General features: G+C 36.9%; 1 protein-coding gene across 1 annotated transcript in view; it reads right to left on the reverse strand.

The window, feature by feature from the left end:
• Nucleotides 1-25,094, reverse strand: part of DPP10 (dipeptidyl peptidase like 10) — a 640,613-nt gene that overhangs the window by 116,318 nt on the left and 499,201 nt on the right. The window contains exon 8 of the mRNA XM_043576604.1: nucleotides 10,325-10,445. Coding sequence (XP_043432539.1) covers nucleotides 10,325-10,445 — 121 coding nt within the window. The remainder of the gene's footprint in view (nucleotides 1-10,324; nucleotides 10,446-25,094) is intronic.

Genomic DNA, 25,094 nt, shown 5'->3' on the forward strand with positions numbered 1-25,094 from the left:
TGTGAAGAGAGAAGGTGAAAGCACTATTGGAATAAAAAGACTAAGAACAGTAACTGAAGACTGAGATATGGCATAAAACCATATTCATGTCACCATTCATTTATATTTGCATTCGATCATATCTCCATCATCAAACAAGTTGAATTTCGGTATTTGTCAATGCCTTGACAAACTAGATTCATGAAATTATTTTGAGCTCTCAGGAAATAGAATAACAAATATATTGGATATCATTCATGTGACCAGATCCACTATTCACTTGTCTATACCTGCCTTCTGTCCCAGTAAGTTAACTTGTATCAACTACAGTAAAAGGGCTGTCATGCTTTCCAGAGCATGGCCATTAGGGTACAATGGCAAGAGATTAGAAGGAGAAGAGTGAAATCAGAGTATTCACTCCCTTGGCCTTATCCTGAAGCGGCACTTCAGGCTTGCTGTATGTTTTAAATAATGTCACTACTCCTATGGATGCAGTCTTTTCCATGAAATGTTCTCCTTTTGTATCTTGTAATGCATGGTTCATCTCTATGGACATAGGGGTGGTATAATAGCTTGGTTGCTACTGGTCTAGATTATATCTCTGTCCTTTATGGTTTCACTTCATAAATGTGGTCTCTTTGTAAATAGATCTTCTTCAGAATGTGCCAGCTCTTTCCTTTTGGTACCTTGACAAATGCCGTGAAGAATACCAGCAATAGACTCAGAAAAGGGACCTTTAAAGTGAGATTTTGAGATTACCTTGGAGATCTATATCTGTATCTATATCTGTATATCTATATCCATCTATAACTGCACTACCTTCGATGTAACAATCACCCTTCCAGGAAGGAATTGGAGCATAAATAATCTGTAGCAAAGGATGGAATCATGAGTAATCCACTGTCACTGGTGATGACACAGAATAAAATGCAGATAGAGAGGAAAGGTTTGGGGAGGGTAATTGGTGGTGGCACTTGATTTCCACAACAATGGCAACTCTACAGATTATAAAGTGAAGTTCACATGGTTCATATGACACCTCAGGGAGAGTACATAGACATAAACTGAAATTGAAACCATGACTGCAAAATCAGGGATACAAAAAAGATCATCAGGGCATCTTTGAAGGAGTCTGTCTCTTCTGTAGTTGCAGGTAAGGCAGAGGTCCAAGAGTACACAGCAAGGGTTGCAGGGCTACAACACAAATTTAGTGGCTCAACTCTGTGTGTGTTTGTTTGTTTAAGCTAAGACAGAGATATTAGCAGAGAAGTACTGGGACCCTGGCACATAGGATAAAGATGCTTAGGTAAATGTGTGTAGTATGCTTATGCTTTCTGTACCAGTCTCATAAATAAAACATTTTATAGTGGAATGTTGCTGTATGTGTCTAATTTTATGGCTAAAGATGCTGAACCTGAAAATTCCCACAAGTCTTCTTGCTGACAGAGGCAGCCTCTATCCAAGGGAGGGAGACATCCTCTGCATAAAGGCAGAGTGAAGATAAATCCCTGTAAAGTTTATGAGTTCTATATCCCTAGGGGAGAATTTGGAGATCTAGTAGCATGGTACACACCGAGATATATCTTCTAAAGTGAGAGAAAATTTGTTGGAATTGTACTCATGCAAAAGTGAAGAGGGAATAGATTCTTCAGATTCTGAAGAAACAGCTTAAAGCATATTCACATATGATGCCCTGTTCTACTTCCCAGACAACCTGTGAAGCTGCCCGTTCTGAGCAGAGTCTGTGCAAGAAAGAGCTATTCAGCACATCAAGGCCATGGTACAACCCTTTCTGCCACCTTTACCTCGTGAACCAGCAGATACAATGTTAATATAAATATTCATGGTAAACAGAGATGCTGTGCAGAACTTCTGACACTCACTATATGGCAATCAAAACATAGATATTACAGGCTTTAGAGAAAGGCCATTTCCTCCTGTGCTGATTAATGTTCTCTATTTCAAAAGCAGATCTCTACTGGACACTTGCAGAAGCAATTAGTCTGACCATGGGATGCCAAGTGTCTATGCAACCCCGATTGCCCATCATGCACTAAATGTTATCCGATTCACTGACCATAAAACTAAACACATAAAGCAATATCCCACTATAAAACAGAAGGGGTATATATGGGACTGGGACAGAACACAGAAGTAAAATGCCCAGAGTACTGCATCTTCTGCTTTACTCTGTCTCCTCAGCTCATGTCAAAATCTCAAGATGTGTTTTCTAATACATGTTGACAGGGGAGGAATAAATGCAGGCCTGGTTTATGGGCAGGTCTGTATGATGTACTTGAAGACTGTGAAATTGGATAGGCTCTGTACTACAGTCTGACTGAGGAACGGCATTAAAAGACCAAACTAAACATCAATCCTCCAAGTTGGCAGACTTTTGAACAAGATACTTAGTTTTCTACCTTTTGTGGAAGGAGAATTGGCTTGAAGCATGGGTCCACCCTGACTCATGCACGGTAACTAACAAAAGACCTGATCAGTGTTATGGGAAGACTAAAATTAGAAAACTAGTGACAAGGAAATGTAGGGAAAGATAACTGCATCCATCTATCAGGAGGGGTAAACATGTAAAAATGTGAAGATAGTAGTGTCCTACTTGATATCCACCAGAACACTGCATACCAGAGGAGGCTCTCAATCATCAGATGGACAATATGACTACTAAGTACAGGTCAGTCTGCTTGGGCTCCCACCATTACCTGCCAACAAGAGTGGCTGTCATTTAAACTCTTGATATGGCATGATTTCCCAAAAGGACCAGCTGACTACCTGGTGACAGGTAGATCACATGGGAGCCATTCCATCAAGAACGGGTAGCATTTTGTCATTACAAAGACAGACACGTACTCTGTTTTAGATATGCCTTGGTTGCTTGAAGTCCTGTCAGCACTGCTATTCATGGACTTACAGAATAGCGTACCCATTATCACAATGATTCACCCACATCACCACCGAACAGAAAAGATTTTACAGCAAAAAAGAAGGGCAATAGGCTCAGACCATAAAATTCAGTGTTCTCCATTAGCTATATGTACCTGGCTTGATGGAAGGGTGAACTAGTCTTTTCTACCTTGGTTTTGGCCCTATAACAACCTTAAAGTTAGGATGTCATCATACATATGTGTTTCTCTCGCATAGCCAGGAAGCACAGATCTGGGAACTAAGGGGTAGGAGTGTAGCATTCTCTTTCACGATCACCCCATTAACCCACTGGACACTGGACATATTTTGTTTCTTGTATTCAAGATAAGGAGATCAGTGGTTTTAGAAGTCCAAATGCCTAAGGGAGGATTGCTTCTAACAGGAAATGTCATAATCATGTTCCTCTGAATTAGAAGCTGAAATTTCCCCCTGACCATTTGGGGCTCAATAGGCCTGGAGGGGAAAAAAAAAACTGACAGAAAACATAGTCACTGTGTGTCTGTCTGATAATCAATCTCATCTGCCAGGAAGAATATATATATGTCTTCACTATACAAAGGAGAGGAAAGAAAAAATATATCTGGACTCAGGAGATTCACAAATACTCCTTTGTTCAACTCTATCTCATTTTCCAATTCTATATTTTCCACATTCCAATTTCCATTTCAATGCAAAATTGAAATTGTAGCAACCTAATTAAGAAAAAGAAGCAAAGGAATAAGATTGGGCAGGGATAAAATTTTGGTTTGATCTACTAGGTAAATAACCTATGTAGTCAAAATGCTGGCAAAAGGTAAAGGCAAAAGTGAATCATTAATTGACAAAGGAGCTATGATTACTAGGTAAGGCCTTATTTCTTGTTTAATGGGGGCATTTCCCCTGAAGCCTTATATGAAAAACACAAGTGTTGGCTGTAGTTATAAATTTCAGACAGGAATATAAACTGGACTGATGCCACTCTACAATGAAACAGTAGCAGATGGAATTTCATGTGTTCTTTCAAAGACACAAAGTTTTTGTTTAAGTAATAATAATACCACTTGATCTCTGAGTTTTTGTTGGCCATGGCCAAGATGAAACCAGACAAATCAAATGAAGAAAATAAAGGTTTTTTTTGCATGCTTTTTTATTTTCTTGGTTCTCACCCATTGGAATCATGTGAGTCTGGCTATGTTTCCCAACCAAAACTTACTGCTTCTGTTACTGCAAAAACTATAGGATTCCTTCTTTGTAGGTTCTAGTAACAGCTTATGTACCCTTTCCATTTCAGGTGTTAATGACTAAATCATTACCAGCCACAGATTGCTACATATCCCTTGTCTTTGATAAGTGACCCCTTCGTTGATAAATTGTTTAATACTACTTTGAATGTGCCATTTTTTTCCAAATGGAATTCTGATCCTGATTTGTACAAGTTACTTGCAATTCATATGAGGAGACCCATCCACAAGACACACTGAGGAAAAAAAGAGGCTAAATGCCAAATGGGTGTAAATTCTTGTGAGAATTAAAGGTACAGAGAGATCAGATTGCGTTGCCTAAAATCAACACTCAGGGTTTCTAAGAAGTGGGTTCTATCCTAGCTGCAAATATGTATGCACAAGTACTGCCCCAAAATAAGAATGGCCCAGATTTGAGAACACTATTCAGGAGAAACTAGGTATCGTCTATTCTAATTTATTTTAGTGCGATCTATGTCTAAAGTTGTTCCTCACAAAAATGTTAAAATAGCAAACTAGTACACACAAAAAGTTAGGTGACTTCCTTCAGGTACAAAAAATCAAGCTAACTGAAATGGGCAGGAGATAAATAAAAGAATCTTTAATATGCATCTGCTTAAGAGTTCTCTTGGATAATGCACACACTTTTTTAATTACATCTAATAGGGGCTCTTACTCATGGAATGAAACTTCCTGTTTAATTATATTATATTATTTACAAACAATGTATTTCTACAAATTGCATTCCATTCCATTCCAACAAAGGTTTGGTTCTTTGTCTTTATTACAATGATTAGAAAATCTCAGTGCAGAACAGATGGAGTTTTCAACACATGTTTTATATCAAAAACACTTAGAAACATAGCCTCAACACAAAGCACTTACAGAAATCTAATATATAATCATTGTGTTCAGATTAACATGCTATTCTGAAAAGCAAGCTGATTTCATCTATTTGTGGCGTATCAATTTAGACATGTAAGATTTCCTGAGTATGCTACTGCCAGCCATAGGGGTCTATGGATGGCTTTTCCCCTTTATTTCCTGTATCTCACTGTCAAGTTTCTTCAAAGAGTTGTCTATATTCATAAACTTTTCTCTTCCCATTTACACCTCTATCCACTGCTGTCCTGCTTCTGGTACCACAAATTGACTGATTTTGCTTTCATCCATTTCTGGTAGCAAATCCAACAGTAACTGTGGAATCCTTAGCTTATGTGACTTCCAGAGAATTAGCATTGTTATTCTGTCTTCCTCTGGCTTCCATGGCTGCCCCTCTAATTTTTTTCTCTTATCTGCCATAGTCCAGTTTTACTGAGAGTTAGTAAGTGCTCAATAAATATTTTTTAAATCAATGAATGGATGAATGAGACGTCCTGTATCCAAGAGAAGGAAGGAAAAAAAGCAAAAATAGGCATTTTGTGTTATTCTCAGTGAGCAACCAAAAATGTACCGATTTCCATCTCTTGAAAGGGTATTGTTAATGCCGTGAATTTTTTCTCTCACTTCTTTCTTCTTGTCATTCTTAAAGCTCAATGCACAGACCATTTCTTCTATTAAGTGACTCTATATTCCTCTATCCCATTGGAATTAATTCTACTTTTATTTATATATCTATTGACCATGCTCCAAATGGTTCCTTATAGAATAGTTGTTTACAGTTTTTCACTCCAGTAAGTTGGAAATACCCAAAACATAGAAACCCTATTCCTCATCACACTGTACTCAGATAATCCTGGAAAGATATATATACTCAATAACTATTGAATTGAATATCGAGGAAGAATTCCTTAAAAATACATTTATACATCATTTAGGCACAGTAGTTCCAATATTTCATATGCTCAAATAACTTAAAGTGATAGTCAATTTTTGTTTCTAGTTAATAGGTTCAATACTTTATGAAATTTTTCAAAGCTGTAAACTTGGCAGCTGTGAACTTTAGGGTTTTTTTAGCAAAACATTCATGTGATATTTTATTTAGTTAAGTTACTATGTTAAGTGAGCCAATTTATATGAATAACATTAGATGCATTTTGTGTGAATTATGTTTAAAATGATACTTCATTTTGAGCATGATGTTTTATTTTTCTTCTGAACTTCAACTCTTTAAAACACATATTTTATTTTCCTTGACTTTCCTTAGGAATTGAATAATACTACAAATACAAAGAGGCTTTAAAATTACACTTTTAAAGACTTAAAATCTCGACATAAGTGCCTTTGGTTGGGATTAACAGACACACTTACAGATTGGCCTAGACTTAAAAAGTTTAAGCCATGCCCTTAAATGTGCCACGAAAACATTTTATTATCCTTTGTGACTCCTTCTTGAATCTTTTTTTTTCCCCTATGATATTTGCTAAAGGCAAATTTCAATAAACAAGGTGGAAATGTTACATGTTACTTCTGAGGTCTCCCCCACACACTATTCAGATTGTAATTGATTTCTGTAAAGTTACAAGAAGGAAATCTCCACACTAGAATGTCTGCACATACATACTGCTGAAGATCACTGTGCTGTGGTGAGTGTACTGAAGGGAAAAGAGAAGGTTTGGAATCTGGGAGCTGATGGAATCTTGGAAAAGCAAAGTGATAGAAGAAAGTGAAGGTATTGTGTGGCTCTTGAAATACAGGTTGGGGATGACAGGCAAAATATTGAGGGAAACATTAATGACATCTGAATGGCCTAAATCCCTCTGTCAAACCTTAACACTGATTCCCTTGGTATAGTTCCTTCTCTTGGAAGTAAAGTGAGGACTGAGGTAAGTCTGTGGTCAGAGTCTTTGCTTGAGGAAATAGACCAGGGAAATCTAATGGCTCGGGTCCATAATGTATGCCATTCCTTAGGGAACGATGAAAGGCACTGACATGAAACAGGTAAAGTAGATCAGGACTAAGCACTGGATTTGAGGACACATATTCAAGTGCCACCTCTGGCACTCATGAACTTTGAGGCCACGTCCAAGTCACCTATCCTTGAGTCTTGGTTTCTTCTGCAAAGGAATAAATATGCTAGTACTGTGAGGATTTAATCACATAGCACATTTGGAATTTGCTAGTATGCCTAAGATAAGATAAGATAAGATAAGATAAGATAAGATATGATAAGATAAGATAAGTATAAGAGCCAAGGGACTGAGTTTCATTTGAATGGCAAAAACTCTAATTTTTCAATTTCTTTTTTGGAAAGTGTCAGGCCTACAGACTTATTATGGAAGACTTTTGTTATTTCTTTGTCTTTCCTGTCTCTCACACAGTGTTCACTCTGTACTGGAATATATATATAATTTCATTCTTTAATTAAGAAAATAACCTTATTTGTAAGATAATGGTCTTTAATTTCTCTTTTGTCAATTTTCTTAAAAATGTAATGCCAAAAATTACACAAAGTCACGCAATATGACATATCCTATGTAAAGGATAAGAGACCCAAATAATCTTGTTCAGTGGTCAAGTCAGTACATTCTACACTGAGTTGACTTAGAAGTTCCTTGGATCACATTTTGTTACCCAAGGTAGCATGCTAGCACACTGTGAGGCACCAATGTTCCCACTAAATTAAGTTTTGCATCCCTGATGTATGCATCACTAGGAATGCCTGCTCACTGGGTCTGTCACCACTGTTTACTAACAACCCAAACCAGAAGCCAAAAAATCATTCTTGACTTCTCATCTACTCCATCCTTTTAACCACTAAGATCTATTTTGCTGCCTCGTCAATTTTAGAATCTCCCCTCCTTCTTACTGCTTTAACCCTGGTACTATTGCTCATTATCTCTTGACTGAACATAGAAAAAGCCCCCCAGCTGCTCACTGGTTCTTTCTGCTATTTGATCCCAGCTTTACGCTGTAATCAAAATGGCCTATTTATATGGAAGATCTAATGCTGACACTCCCTTACTTGAAAAGCTCTATTAGTTTCCCCCTTTATGAGGTGAAAAAATAATCAAAATCCTGGATTATTTTTAGGGTCACCATCCCTTGGTTCTTGCTGTCTTCCTTTTTCTCAAATTTTATGCCCCAATAATATCAAGCATATTTTAGTTCCCAAGGTGCACACGGAGCTATTTAACTTTGCTATGCTTTTGCAAACTGTTGCTTACATTTCCCTAACTTCTTCTTTTTAAAGTATTTTAATTTCAATTCCAGTTTAGTTAACGTAGAGTGTAATGTTAGTTTCAGGTATGCAATACAGTGATTCAACACTTCCATACATCTGGTGCTCATCACAAGTGTACTCCTTATTTCCCACCACTTATTTAACCCACTCCCCAACCCACCTCCCCCTTGGTAACCATCAGTTTGTTCTCTACATTTAAGAGCGAGAAAAGAGTTTCTTGGTTTGCCTCTCTCTCTCTCTCTCTTTCTTCTGTTCATTTGTTTTGTTTCTTAAATTCCACATATAGGTGAAGTCATATGGTATTTGTCTTTCTCTGACTGACTTACTTTGCTTAGCAAAATACTCTCTAGCTCCATCCATGTCATTGCAAATGGCAGGATTTCATTCATTTTAATGTCTGAGTAATATTCCATTGTATATACACACCACCTCTTCTTTATCCACTCATCAATTGATGAATACTTGGGCTGTTTCTTACCTACTTTCTTCTTTGTTAATCTTTCAGTGTCAACTCAGAGGGTTTCTCCTTTAGGAAAATGTTTGGAAATGCCTAGAATGGGCTAAATCTTCTTTGTTCTTATAGAATCCTATGTTTACTGTGATTTGACCATTTACCACGCTGCACTAACATAGTCTCTTCATCCCTCAGGGTCTCACACAGTACTGACAATATTTTGAAGATAAAGGGCATCTCTTACCCAGTTCCTCTACATAAAAGATGGTTAGTTCTTGCTAACTAGATTTCTGGAACTACCCAAGTTTCAAGTTTGTTCTCCAGATGTTTCTTTAATTCATTGGGCCATCTCAGGCCCCACCAATAACTTACCTTTTTGTCAGCTTCTGACACTCTGAACCAAAGAAACCTACTTATTACTCTGCGTGTTTGAATTTTTTAAATTTCATACCATAATTATTATTGATATTTCCAAAGTAGCTTCCACTACTCCTCAGAATAAACTGTGGTCTCTAAAATATTTTATTATTTGATGCTAGCATATATATAAAAAAATAGATATAGATATACATGTGCACATATGCATATAAATTTCAAAGGTTACAATGTCTCTTCATTAATAAAATAGCTACACCCGGCAAAATGTTTCTCTTAATGTAAGGTCCTCAAAGTATACTTTGTTTAGTTCCCTGATGTATCTTAGCACCCTTACAAATACTTGGAAAGTAGTAAGTCTTTAATAATATCTGTTTAATGATAGACTGGATGAACAAAAGAATGAGGTAAGTGATTTACTTTTCTTACAGAATTAAAAATATCGACTCTGAGGTAGGAAGATTGCATTTGGCAGTATTGCTCAATAAATAAAATTTATTTTCTAGAAGAGCCTTAGCTTTATAATATCTAATCAAATACAACTAACTTAGTTTAAATCTCGGTGTTTTGCCAAGATCAGTTGTGGAGTCTGAAACCTAGGTATTAACCTCAAGCTTTGAATCTTCCCCAGGAAATCTGTGCCTATAACCTAGGTGACAATTGGTGGATGCTAAAATTGGATAGATATTTTCATTACCTGATTCCTTTTTATATTCTTAACTCTCATGAAAACTTGATTCAACAATAACTGCAAATAACTCTTTAGGTGGGTTTTATTTTGCTCCCCATGCAATGGCTTTTAAAATGTGACAGACTGTTCTTAATGGGAATGACTAAAATCAAGTGGCTTTCAAGTACTTTTTCAACAGTAAAGGTTTTTGTTTCTTCTTTTCCCCAGTCAGAAAAATTCAGAATCGAATTCCAGGGTGACATAAGGTGATCATTCACTTTCATTAGTTAAGCATCACCAAAATAAAATCTATCTAATCTGAACAAAATGTATGTGTATGTGTATACACACACACCAAATGTGGAATCATATTAGTAGACATGAATCACAACCAGTCAAAATACGAGTGCATGCAAAGATATGAAATCATGAAGGCAATTTTGAGTGAAAATAAGAAGAAATGGAGCTCTAAGTCTTGTTCTAGAACGAATAGAGTTCTTTTACAGATTTTGTATAAAAATATGTCATTTGTGCTCTTCTGAAACTAAATCTATTCAACTCACCTTCATATAACCAGTCAGCAATCCCATTAAAAATAATTCCTTCTTTTCCGGAAGATGTCAGCCGCAATGAACTGCTCTTTATATCAGGTTGATAGTAGATATTATTTTCAAAAATATAAATCTGGTTCCAGAAACATATAAAGCAAACCAAACAAGAAAGAAGAAAAAGAAAAAAATACCAACATATTAGGAAGTTTTTAAAAAATACTTTCATACTGAAAAAAATAAAATACTTTCATGCTATAGAATAATAGCTGAGGACCTAAGTGTCGTATTATTTTCCTGCTTTCTGTTTCTTTTTATTTAGTGCACACATTTGCATTGTTTTCAATTATTAACGGCACTTTCCTTCCTTATCATATCAGTATCAAATTATCATTTAGAAATTACATAGTACTGGTATTTAAGCTTTTATATCTGTTTTTTCTACAACAATTTTTCATCTCTTTCATCTATTTTTTATACCACAAAATTGATTTGGGTTTTACTAACTCTTTGCATACTTAAGAGACTGATAAACTGTATCAGATGCCATTTTAGTAACAGCCAACAGATGGCTTAAGAGCTTCAATTTGGGGTCTTTTACAAAAATGGACTTGGTCATCAATAAGATAATCTCTAGAGAATCTTTCTGATTCCATCCATCCTGACTCACTAATACCCTGATGAAAGGAAAGGATGGCAAAATTCCCTTGAATTGATTAATGGAACACATCTTGCTATGCCCCCACTCTTTGCTGGCAAATCTTTCCTTAATAGCATAGCAATAATAATCAATGTGTGTTTGAGGGTTCAAGAGAGAGTTTTAATTTGAACACATCACAAAGTCTTCCAAAATAATATCATCATCAACAACAGCCCCCACAATAGGAACAACAGTAGAAATTGAGCAGAATCTGTCCACACAAAGGGATGTGTCTTTAAAAAAAAAATAATGTTTTACTTATTTTTGAGACAGAGAGAGACAGAGCATGAATGGGGGAGGGTCAGAGAGAGAGGAAGACACAGAATCTGAAACAGGCTCCAGGCTCTGAGCTGTCAGCACAGAGCCCGACGCGGGGCTCGAACTCACGGACCATGAGATCATGACCTGAGCTGAAGTCGGACGCTTAACCGACTGAGCCACCCAGGCGCCCCAGGGATGTGTCTTTAATAGAGAAAATTCAGGATAAAATTATCTATAACCCATATTTGATTTTTTTAATTTTAATTTTGAACAATCTCTATATCCAATGTGGGGCTTGAACACACAACCCTAAGATTAAGAGTCACATGCTCTACTGACTGAGCCAACCAGGCGCCCTACATTTGAATACTTTTAATGCAAACCTTTCAAACTGCTCATCCATGTGATAATATAACCTTCAGAGAATCATGTTCCATCCACATGTTGGGGGGAGTAGAAGACTGTCAAATGGAAAACAAGCTGATATCTAGACTGAACATTCTACTAGGAAGGTAGAAGATGGTTAGTGCCCTTGTGTTCCAGCATGCTACAGGACCACTGCACAGTAGCAAACAGAGCAAACACAAGAACTTCTGATATAATCCTCTCATTAGGTCCTAGATTTTAAATCTCGGTGTGAAAAATAATGAAAACCATATTAATATCCAGAAAATCTCATTGATATTCTGCTTTGATTCTGGTGATTTGGCAAGGATATAAACAGCAGATCTAATTAATCATTCCAACACTACATGTAATTTGTATTACAGGTAAGAATGCCAATGTAAGGATGAGGATTTGGGGGGAGGGTGGGGAGAAAGACAGCTATAACAGGGTGTTCAAAAGAGAGGGCTTTATAATCGGGCAGCCTAAATTCAAAATTTGAATGATTTTGACAGTTTTCTTAACCTTTTTAAATCTCAGTCTTCTTTTTTATAAAACGTGGGACGTCTCACACCTGCCTTAGTGATCTGTTGTGAAGCATACATGACGTAATAAGTGTAGAACAAATAATAACATGACTATCACTAGAAACACGAGCTAATTTGGTTCAAAATCCTAAGCTTTTTGGAGGCTACAAATTTTAAATAAATAAAACAAAACAAAACAAAAACCCTCTCCAGCTTCAGCCAATGTGTAAATTCTCCCAAACTATTGGCCAGCATTGCATATTATGTTGGTAAAATATGGATTAGGAGTAGTAGTAATATACTAACAGTAGTAGTGTTCTACTAATAATGAAAGAAGAGAGGTAATAACAAATGACACTTGCTGCTTTCATTTCGTTTAGAAAGTTTTCAAGTGAAAGAAAATAAATTTATTTATTTTTTTCTTTTTCAAATATTTATTTTGAGAGAGGGGGTACATGTGGGCAGAGAGAGAGGGAGAGAGAGAATAACAAGCAGGCTCTACTGTCAGCATGGAACCGGACGTAGGGCCCAATCTCACAAACTGTGAGATCATGACCTGAGCCAAAATCAACCCACTGAGACACCCAGGAACCCCAGAAAGAAGTTCATTATTGAAATCACATGCATCATACCTAGCTTAAAGCTTGAGAACTATACCTCAGGTGTCTTAAAACTGGGTGGAAGTTGGTTTTAACAACTTGCACAATCCCTTATAACCCAAGGAAAAATATTAACTTTATTCTAGCCATCTAGAGCTTAATTTAAGCTTTACATCTTTTGTCAACTACCTCTTTTTGCCTTTCACAAACAGGCACACACAAAGTGCCTTCACAAACTGGCACACAAAGTCTTCCCTACATGGAAGGAATACCCTTTTTGTACCTGAATCTTCTGTTAGGGCTTGTGAGCAACAACAGTTCAGATCATCTACACCCAGAATACATAAGGACATGTGGCTATTCTTGGGGGTAGAGGTGACTTAATCCAAAGTAATGTAGTTCCAGATCCTCAGCTTTCTGAAGGGAACAAACTCTAAGTCAAAACAATTGATAAAACCTCCACGATTTCAGCAGATGTATAAATTATCCAAAACCATTGACCAGTAATTACATTTATATTTGAAGAACAGATTGGATGATATTCAGAATCCATATGAAACTGACATCTGCTTCAATGTAAAAGAACAAGCAATATGGAATCTGAATTTTAATGCCATTTGCTGAAAGCTTAAATACCAGGGAATGTCCACAAGATCTTTCTTCTATGGACGAAAAATTTGTAGCTGCCTTCATGAAAATGTACATTTGTAATCTTCTGACCTCTTTTAAATAGCCAAAGTTTTTTCTTGAATTATATTAGTTTCAAATAATCATCACAAACTCTAACTACTAGCTTAACAATAGGAGAACTGCAAATATTCACAGGTACTACATGGGCACTCTGATAGAATTAAACTGGATCGAAATGTCAATCATCGAGGACTTAAACTAGATTTAAATCACATTGAAAATATGACAAACTGTAATGCTATTTATCCTAGTGTTATTGATTAAGCTGTTTACTTTTTTTTTTGATGCTGTTAATCAATTCTTTCAATGAGCCACCTAAACAGTATAACAAATAGGAATGGATAGCTATTTGACCATTTAACTCTTCAATTTACAAAGCAAGCCAACTACACAGTTTTTAAAAATCAATGGTCTTCTAAATTTTTTTTTAAGTTTATTTCTTTATTTTGAGAAACACAGAGACAGCATGTGTGGGGGAGGGGCAGAGAAAGACAGGGGTAGAGAGAGAATCCCAAGCAGGCCTCACCCTGACATCACAGAGACAGATACAGGGCCTGAACCCACAATACCATGAGATCATGACCTGAACCGAAACGAAGAGTTGGAAGCCTAACTGACTGGGCCACCCAAGAATCCCCAAAATCAATGGTCTTAATACACTCACAAAATTATTCAAAACTGGTAAAGACATCAGAAAGGGAACAGGAAGACAAAGTACTATGTGCCAACTCATGGCAACAAGTATGTAATAAACGTTCCAAGAAATTAATCAGTGTGCTAGTTGATAGGTCATTCTCAAGTTATTGGACATAGCATGTGCCACTGCTGAGCAGGCGTCTATAAGGGCCAATTATTCACCTTTTCTTCCCACTGCCATAACCACACACAATGCTTCTGATGGTGGGCACCCAGTGGCCTTGATTGCTGGGTGAAGAAGCTTAGGGCACATAGCCAAACTGTGATGGACACATAGCAAGAAGTGAACATTTAATGTTAAAAGTCATTATGATTTTGGAACTGAGAGTAATGACAATGTACATTAGCCTACTGTGCCTGATTCAACTAGAGACAATGCCTGATAGTAGCAGACTCTTGCAAACTTTTAATGAGCTTAGAAAAACAGCAAAATAAAACAGGAATATAATTGAATATCAGACCTATTTTTGCTGAAATGTTACTGAAAAGTTATTCCACATTCACTGACTGTCACGATAATTTTAAATTAGAAAATTGTGAAGGGGCACCTGGGTGGCTTGGTTGGGCGTCCGACTTCAGCTCAGGTCATGATCTCACAGCTTGTGGATTCGAGCCCTGCATCGGAGTCTGTGCTGACAGCTCACAGCCTGGAGCCTGCTTCAGATTCTGTGTCCCTCTCTCACTCTGCCCCTCACCCACTCATGCTCTGTCTCTCTCTCTCTTAAGAATAAATAAAACATAGGGGTGCCTAGGTGGCTCAGTCAGTTACCCGTCTGAAATGAGTTGAAGTCATGATCTCAGCTCCATGAGTTCCAGCCCCACATTGGGCTCTGTGCTGACAGCTTGGAGCCTGGAGCCTGCTTGGGATTCTATGTCTCCCTCTCTCTCTGCCCCTCCCCTGCTCATGCTCTGTCCTCTCTATCTCAAAAATAAATAAAAACATTAAAAATTAAAAATAAATAAAACATTAAAAAAACAAATTAAAAACAAAAAAGAAAATTGTGAATTACTCAAAAATCCCCATGCACTGTAATGGTGTTAGAGGATATGAAACAGTCTAGTTGGGATAGTATTTGGGTTGCCTTTTATTGTGACTTGCTTTCTGGGAAAAAATTATAATTAAGAAAATATACCAGATAACAGATATTGCTGGTAGGAATGTAGTGAATGGAGTCCTTTCTTATGTTGATTGTAAAAATATAAAGTGGTATGGCCATATGGGAAAATGATATGGGAAATCTCATCAGCTATCCCAAACCTGGGACCTTCTCTTGTAGGGCAAAAAAAGAAAGAAAAATCACTAATAAGTAGGAAATGCTGATGGATAATATTTATAACAGCAGTGTTTATAATGGCCAAAAGGAGAAGTCAAAGTGAAAACCCATCAAAGCAAATACCTAGATGGATTATGATTCATCTGCATCATGTTATAACATTCAGGTTTTGAGGAAAACAAAGTAGTGTTATGTGAACTGATGGGAAGACGTTTCACTGAAATATTGTCAAAGGACAAAAGACATAAAACAAAAGTTATTTCAATGTGAACCCATTTTTTGCACTAAATAATAACACTACTTATACAAAATTATACTAGCAGGAATATCACCAACAGATATACATTGGTCATTCATTATCTGTTGTAGTTAGTTCCATGCTTGCCCCAATATAGTCTTTTATAACTGTGGGCCATTCAAAGCCCCAAATTCCCATTTCCCAGACTCTCTTGCAAACTAATCTTCTCATCTTCTTTGCTAGATGAGTTTTAGTTACTTTGTGCAAAAAGAGAGTTGGTAGATAGGAATTGAAGACATTTGCCATTAACAGTTGGTCTAGCATGTCAACTTAAGCCATAGTGGTTCAGTGGTAGTTTAAAATATTTATAAATATTATAAATAAACACATATATATATAAACATGAGGAAATTTAAGGATACCTATATACGTATGTATTATATTTACATACATGTGTATACATCCACATATAAATATATGTATGTATGCCTGTGACTCTGCAAGGATATATGCTAGCCTTTTAATATGGGTTTATGTGTTGGAAAGTAGCTATACAGTAAGAGAAAGGAATAAGAAACAAGTAGTCAAACAGAAAAGACTGGGAAAATATGCTAAAAAGACTTGATTACATTTATACGTGTATGTAAAGTATAAAGGTTAGTAGATGTGTAAAGTACCAACAATAATTTCAGTGATAATAAAAAATAATGACAGTGATACAGAAATTAGGCATATAGGCTCTACATGAATAGTAGGTGATTCTTTATATTAATTTTTTAAAAATATGAAACTAATGATAAAGGATGTTTTCTTGGAGTAGTAGGGTTTTTCAACCTACTGACATTAAGGACTGGTTATCTTTTTAAAATTTTTATTTATTTATTTTGAGAGAGAGAGAAAAAAAGAGCATGAACAGGGAAGGGGCAGGGAGAGAGGGAGAAAGAGAATTCCAAGCAGGCTCCACACTCATGGCAGAGCCCAATGTAGGGCTAGATCCCACACACTGTAAAACCATGACTTGAGCCTAAATCAAGAGTCCAATGCCTAACCAACTGAGCCACCCAGGTGCCTTGAGGCCTGGATATTTCTTTGTTGTGGATGACTACCCTGACATTGTGGGATGATTAGCAGCATCCCTTACTTCTACATACAAGATGCCAGTGACAGCCCTTTCTCTCAGTTGTGACAACCAAAAATGTCTCCAGACATTACCCAATGTCCTCTGGAGGGGAAGGACAAAATCACCTCCAGCTGAGAACCAATGATTTTGAGGTAAATTGTTTTGCATGTGTATGCTCCATGAATAAAATAATTTAGTTTAATTCCGTAAACTTTTAAAAGCCAATTTGCAATTTGTTGTCCAAAAGTACTCTGCTAAGTGTGCCTGGGGCTATAAAGATTTTAATGTGTAGTCCCTATCTTCAAGAAGATTATAATTTTATGTGATAGGCAGGTAAATTCCTAAAATTGAATGAAGGAAAAAAATACATATTACAGGGCTTAGGCATGAGTGGCAGAGCTCAGGGTGGGGGAAGTGACTCATGAGACATTTATGAGATACTGAATGTAAACAATGTCATAAAAGACAAGGAATGATTTCATGGGATTAGGAAGGTAGAGAAAAGAAATGTCAGGCTAAGGGAACAGAATGAGCTAAAGCCAAAAGTGAACAACTATGGAAATTTTAGAGGAACTTTTTTTTTTTTTAAAGATTCAGGAACACTTCCTATTTACCTATGACTGTCTAAAAATTGGGGTGCCTGGTTAGCTCAGTTGGCTAAGTGTCCAACTCTTGATTTTGGCTTGGGTCATAATCTTACAGTTGGTGAGTTCGAGCCCTGTGCTGACAGCATGGAGCCTGCCTGGGATTCTCTCTCTTTCTCTCTCTCTCTTTCTCTGACTCTCCCCTTCACTCTCTCTCTCAAAATAAATAAATAAAATTTAAGAAATAAAAATAAATGTTAACATGGTGGTCAACCATAGAGCAGCTTGGATGCTAGACCGGATGATTTGAATTCTGTGTTTTCAATAATTGACAGCTATGAGTTGTTTACAAGCAGGTGAGTAATTAGGAAAATATTTAGGAAAATAATTGGTGGCAATAATGAATTGAAGGTGGAAATATGAGACCCCTGGCAGAAGGATAATTCAAATATTCTGCTTAATAGGTGTAATAATTATAAATATGGAGTAATTATTCCTAACATATAATATCCTGCTTATGTCTAAAACATTTGTGGATTCCATTTGAGTATCTCTCAGTTGGATCCTTTAAAGCTTCACTCTCCAGAGTCAATTACTGCAGTTTTAACACTACTTTCATACTGTTCAAATCATAGGCAGTTTTCACCTTTTATCCTGCTCAGTGAGAATTTGAACATTCAGTCAACCATGGCCTTGGCTCCTTCTGGCCCCTGAACCACCAATTATACTCCAACTTCATCATACTCCCTGGCCCAACACAGGTTCCAAAATTCGTGTGGAACCTTTGCTTGCCTTTTGCTTTCCAAGAACAGATTTTTAATTTTCAATCATATATGTCAGTCAATCAGTCAGTCAAGGGACATATACAAGAATGCTCATAGCAGAGCTCTTTATAGTAACCAATAATGATATTGTCAGTCAGGACAAAGATTATCCTTGGAGGGGAACAGTGACTAGTAAAGGACAGAAGAGGGGTTCTGATTTCTATTCTGGACACTGTGTATATGAGAAAGTACTACATCTATATTAAAACTAAAGAAAAAGAAAAAAAATAATATGCAGAATATTTATGTGTAACCATAATTCATTTAAAATACTACCAAAAAGATTACCAATATTTCACTGAAAACTATAGTGCATCATTCAACTTCATAAAAATTCTGTTTCCTTAATTTGCCAGGATGTAATAAATTCTGAGTGTCCGTTTATATAATACAAAGTAAAGCTATGAGCACAAGTTAAATAGTTTGATTACCTTTGACATTTGGCTTTGAATAAACCTCTCTGTTGGTTATGGAGTAGTGCTTTCATTTCTCTGCGGGACCATCTCTCGGCTATAGAACAACTCACTCAAATCATTCATCTCACCTTTGCACCAGTACCTGACATTCTAGAGATATAATCACTATCAGAGAACTCTCATCCCTTGACATTTGCAATTATTCATATCAGGCAGCCCTTTCAAAGAGTTCCTATTTCCTCAAACCTTTACAGAACATTATGCATTTTCAAAGAAGTGAAATATATCCCTTTGTCTTAAATTCATAATTATGTAAGTCACTTCCCAGTTCCAAAGCCCTTGCATCCATGCTTTTTTAGGAGAAAAATGGACCCCAGATAAAAGTTAGCAAACAGACAACTGACAGTACACTCCAATCAGTGAAATGTGACAATGGCAGACTATCAGTTGGAAATGTCAGTCCATCAAACTCATCTAGGATAAGAGAAGGCCTTATGGTAAATAGCACATTTTGATAACTGAAATTAATAAAAATATTTATGGGTCTCCAGTAATAAAATGGGAACTACAGAAGACAGTTATAAACATTATTACATTATTAAAAATATCCTATGTACTGATTTATGTGTCAAATGCTAGAGGATGGAATGACCTAGTCGCTGTGTATCCATTTCCCCCCTACCCCATGTTCTCCTCTTTCATTTCTCCTTCACCACCCATCTGCTTGCCTTTCTTCCCTTCTAGTTCTCCATCAAAAAACAAGCATGTATGATGTATCTGGTACCGTTTATATTCTAGGCACTGTACTGAGCCTCGGGCATATAAGGACAAGATCTTACGATCTAATGTGATTTCCCAACACAAGCACACACAAGTTAGGTGTGGTAGACAACAAAACATAAAGCCAATGTATGGGGACTGCTTAATATGTGTCATGGCATTCGAACCCGAAATGGAACATAAAAAGAAAAGCAAGAGAATGGGATTTTTATCAGAGAGGCATGAGACCTAATCCTGGTAGATCTCTTTATAAAACTGGGCACTTCAGTTACTTTGCTTCCCTGATAGTGTTTCCTCATTTAAAATGTGGTGATATTACTACTTTTCATGGTGGTCTACAGGATTAAAGAAACCTAGAACAGATCATGAATGTTGCTGTATGTACCTGCACATAGATGCTCAACTTTTACAAAATGAATTGAAGCTAGTAAGTATTGGTCATAAAATATTATTATAATTTCAGGAAAATCAAACAGTCCTATCCAGTTACCCTAAAAAGAAGCTTAAGGATTTGAAGAAGGTGAATTAATTACTTTACCCTCTGTTTCTCTATATCATAATGTAACGTACATAATGTATTTTTTTTTTTTTGTCTTATTTGGCCACTTAGATCTGACTTCCATTTATTTTGGAAGATTCTTGCATTATGCGAGTACTGGGGCGGGGTTGGGGGTGGGGAAGGAGAGCCTAATCTCTAATCTTAAAGACAAAAAGCCAGATAAACTCCCCTAGGTCATGATTCCACCTATGACTTTGAATCTTGAAGGAATAAAGTTGCAGTTGAAAAACAAGTCACACGAGCAACAGCAAATTCTCAAGGGTCCAGCAAAGGCGGAGGCAGGATGCCCACTGACATACTGCCAGTTCAGCAGCCTAATCATATTTCCTGTGGCATCCCAATCAAATTTTCCTGAACGCATTCCAGTGTTCAACAGTGCCTGACTCCTCGTGACTCCTGGTCACGGAATTCCAACCTTCTCACTGATTCTGACAGGTTTCAGCTATTCTTTTAGTGAATTCATTTTCTCTTGAAATGAACCTGAGTATTTCTCTTGCTTACTTCCAGGAACCCTAATTGCCAGATGGCAAGCAACAGTTTAACAGCCACCTCATGGGTAAGGAAAGCCCTTCACCGTCTTGTGTTGGGAACAAACTGAGTTAACCCCTCTTTTTTCTGCAGCTAGCTGTCCTCCCTTTCATCCACCCCAAGATTTGAAAAAAAAAAAAAAAAAAAAAAAAAAAAAAAAAAAAAAGCATGGTGCATATGCACTTTAGCCTCTGTTGCTAAAACAATTTGTTTTTGTATTTGTATTATGACTCTTTTTATTTCAAATGGGGACTCCTACATTCTTAAAATAGAGTCCCTGAAGGAGGGTTGAGGGAGACTGGAAGAAATTCTCATATGCTTATCAATGAGTCTGTGCCTAATGCTTTCCAGTTTATAGGCATGCTGATAAGAAAACAAATTGAAAAATGCAGAAGGTGGAACCAGCCTTGGCTATCTCCCATGCACATTCTCCCACGGCTCTAGACTCTTTATTCCACTTCATGCAATTTCAGGGGATCCTCGGCCACAAATGAAGAAATGTGGATGTTTGTTTGTTTGGCTGTTTTTGTTTTTTTTTTTTTAAACAATACAGAAACACCTGAATTTTTTTTTTTACTATATCCTCCCAAAATAGTGGATATCAGTAAAATGACATAGAAAGGTTGAACTTGGTAATGTAATGTCTATGTCCAGAATTAATTTGTTTATTCTAGTTAATGTTCTTATGAACTCGAATTTAAGTGAGCCAATGATAAACTGAAGATGAGAATCCTTTCAATTCAAGCATAACGTGGGATTCAGAATAAAAGCACTTGAAATATTTCCCTACCTCATGAGGTTCTACTGAAACAGCCATCCGTCATGCTTCAGTTAATCTGCCTACTGCAACGGGGTGTGATCAAATCCTACCTCTGATGTATGTGTAATTGCAACACAATATACCCAAATCACTTTTTATTTTTGTGGATAAAAGCATGTAAGAGGGTACGTAAAAGAGCAATTTCTGACTCTCAGCATTTCATTTTTGGTTCTTTTCCATCAGTTATTCAGTGGTGCCCCTCCCTTCAGGTCTCTACTTCCATCCAATTAGTAAAATCACAAAACTACATCTTGTGGTCAGCGCTTCAACATAGTCAATGCTCAAAGAAGTATTCTATTACTCAGCATTCAATAAAGAATAAAGCCTAAATTGTATAGGCTAAAATTATGAGCAAAACATACTCTTCAGGACTCGTGTATTAACCCACCTATAAGGCAACCTTTGCCTTTGTAATCTCATCGACTTGCCATCACATATATGTGGGTTTTATCTGTATTTGCTTTATTTGTTTCTCCCTGAAAAAGGTCTTGACACACAAAACAGAAAAATCCACCTTGGACAGATCGGTTATATAGAATTCCCAGCAAAATGGCACTTTTTCAAAAGCTAATGTCAGATGATATTACATGTTTCATATTATTTGAAGACATATGTAAATACTATATATTTACGAATGGGGAAATATTTTTAACTCTCTTAATGAAGAAGGTTTAAAGAGGAAAAAAGACAGCAAGTTACGTGTAGGGTGAGGGAGGGGTATACATGGAGGGGTGATGGTTGTACATTTTTTATTTAACTCATTCATTTGCAGTTCTATAGCATTCCTAATATGTACCACATCTATGATAACACTAAGTCTTAGTCCCTGTTGCTGATGAATTCACAGTTTAAAATAAGAAATATAAGAAAAACGCTAACAAAATATGGCACTTCTGTGATACAGTGATGCATACATTACTGGAATGTAAGCCAAAGACATGAAATATGGATTTCCCCCGCTTTCCAGAAGTTTGGGTTAGGCCACTTCACTTTTGTGAAACACCTACCTTTGTACCTGTTTTCACTAACTGTAATAAGTCTGGAGAAAATTTTTCGCTTTTAGTGAAAAACCCATGACCATACTAAGGTAGGTGCTTTGTAAGGCAAGGTGCTGTAACGTGCACTTTCCAAGAGCGGAGGATGCCTATAGTCCAAAGTTGACTGAGGAAAAGTAGGAAGAGAAAAGGTTTCAGATGAGACGTGGCATTCTAGCTGAGCCTATGAGTTCCAGTAGATGTTTCCAGGCAGAGAAAGGTAAAACAATATTCCAAGTAGAGGAAATAGCATGAGGAAAGACAAGTTTAGATGATCTGAAACTGAAAACACAGTGAAGAGGAAAAAAAAAAAAAACAGAAAGGAAAATAAGAGAGAAGAAAAGGCAAAGAGATATGTGATAGGAGGGAGTGAGGCCAGACTAGATATCAAAGAATTATCGGAAAACTAGAGAGAAGTGTGGGAAACATATGAAGATAAGGAGATGCTTTCTTAACAATTTTCCTTTTAGTGGTTTGGATGATCATTCTGAAAACCAGTTCAAACTAAAAACACACTAAAATATTAGTCCACTTGTGAAGATACAAGTGCCCTGAATATCTTAAATCATGATCCTACTATCTTTCATTTCATTTTGAATTAGTCTGAACTATTATTTTCTGTACCCTGTTCTGGTTGAGCATTAGGAAGTAAAATGGGATCCCAGTGATACTGTAATATTAACTACTAAGGGAAAGCCTATCTCAGAATGAACCTCCAAACACTGTTCCCACATGGGTGTCCTTATTCTACAGGTATTAATACAGTAAACAAATAATATGCCTTGTGTTAAAATGGACTGCTTTTCATATTAGCCATTAGTGGGAGGTAGGTGAGTTTCTAAGTTTGATGCATATAATACTTTAATGTTAGAACAGATAAAACAGTGACAAATAGAAAAGAAAATGCAGTATCATATGATTTCATTCATATTTTGAATTTAAGAAACAAAATGAGGAGAGGGAAAAGAAGAGAGAGAGGGAGGCAAACCAAGAAATAGACCCTTTTACTTTGTTAATTTTCATTTATTTTGAGAGAGAGAGAGAGAGCGATAGAGAGAGCAAGCACGAGGGCTGGAGGGGCAGAGAGAGAGGGGGCGGGAGAGAAAGACAATCCAAGCAGGCTCCACTCTGTCAGCACAGAGCCCAACTCAGGCTTGATGCCAGGAACTGTGAGATCATGACCTGAGCCGAAATCAATCAGACACGTAAGGGACTGAGCCACCCAAGCTCCTTGAAATAGATTCTTAACTAGAGAATAAACTGAAGGCTACCAGAGAGGAGGTGGATGGGGGAATGGGGGAAATAGGTGATGCAAATTAAGGAGTGCACTTGTCCTGATGAGCACTGTGTGATGTATGGAAGTGTTGAATCACTATATTGGACACCTGAAACTAATATTACACTCTGTGTTAACTAACTGGAATTTAAATACAAACTTTAAAAAAAAAGAGAGACAGAAAGAGAAAAGAGATGCTTAGGCAGGGAGCAAGATGGTTTTTGAGAAAGTCCAAACTCAGTTGCCACTGTTGACTGGGTATCATAACACTTGAAAAGATATACGATTGATTGAAGAAGCGGGATTCTGGGGTGCCACCACCAGTGCATACCCATTTCTGGGTTTGTAAATGGAGAATGGGATAAGAAAAGATGAAAAGTGAGCATAGTGTGATTGGAGCTTTCAGGAAAATCTCTATGAAAAGATTTTGTTTTTGGGGGGGGGGTGGATTTAAAAGTAATATGGAGAAGGATGAAAAAGAGAACTGCAAAAAGCAGAAGACTGAGATTTGAGGAAATGCACCCAGAATTTTTTCACTTATTTCCTCAAAATATTTAGGCTTCAAGTCTGCTGTCCAGAATCCTTCACATAGTTTAAGCAATAAATGTTTTATAATAGCATTTATCCAACCAAAGAAGACCATCAGACTTCCTTAGGATCCCATCATCGGAACAAGGAAGTCTCCTTGCCCCAGGTTTTGAGATCACCTTCCTCTCCTGGACTTAATCAACTAAATCTCTCACTTATCGCTTATTCTTGGTCATTTCAGTAATCCCAAAATTGTAACTGTTGCTACTGACAACTGATCCTTCACCTTGCTGTCATCACAATAATAACGCTCAGCACTCCCGGACCTTTTGCCAACCCCCGTGTCCATACTCTTTCACGCTACATTTGAAAACAGTCACTCCCAAACCAACCAACTGCCCCTGACCCTGTTTCTTCTCTGAAAGTTCCTTCTATCACTTCGCTGTAACTGAATCCGGTCTCCCTTGAGGGCATCATTACCCGGTAGCCCTGTCTAGTGACACTTGATTACTATCTCACACCTCAAGCTGCTCACTGCTCTGTATTGTTCCTTTAGAACATAACTTTTCCACCCCATTATAAAAAAATCCTTTTCATATGAGGTTCATGCCAATCAGCTTTACCAATCTCTGGCTCCTCAAATGAGTGAAGTGATATTCTAAAGCACTAGTTCTAACAAGTAGGCATTATATGAAAATGAGTGCCATGGTCAAGGGCAGGGTTCTACAAATTATGGTGCATGAGCAAAGTCTAGCCTGTCTTTGATATTGCATGGTTCACAAGCTATGAATGGTTTTTGCAGACGAACATTTGTGATTTGATGAGAGGGACACTTACTTGGAATTTCAGGTAAGTAAAAAGATTGCCCACAAAAAATAATCTCATTAGTAGACATGTATTACAAAACATTGCACTTAATTATGATTTTTAGTTACCTCAATAAAATG

The sequence above is a fragment of the Prionailurus bengalensis genome, chromosome C1 (genome assembly GCF_016509475.1).
Source record: "Prionailurus bengalensis isolate Pbe53 chromosome C1, Fcat_Pben_1.1_paternal_pri, whole genome shotgun sequence".
In the NCBI taxonomy this organism is placed as follows: Eukaryota; Metazoa; Chordata; class Mammalia; order Carnivora; family Felidae; genus Prionailurus; species Prionailurus bengalensis.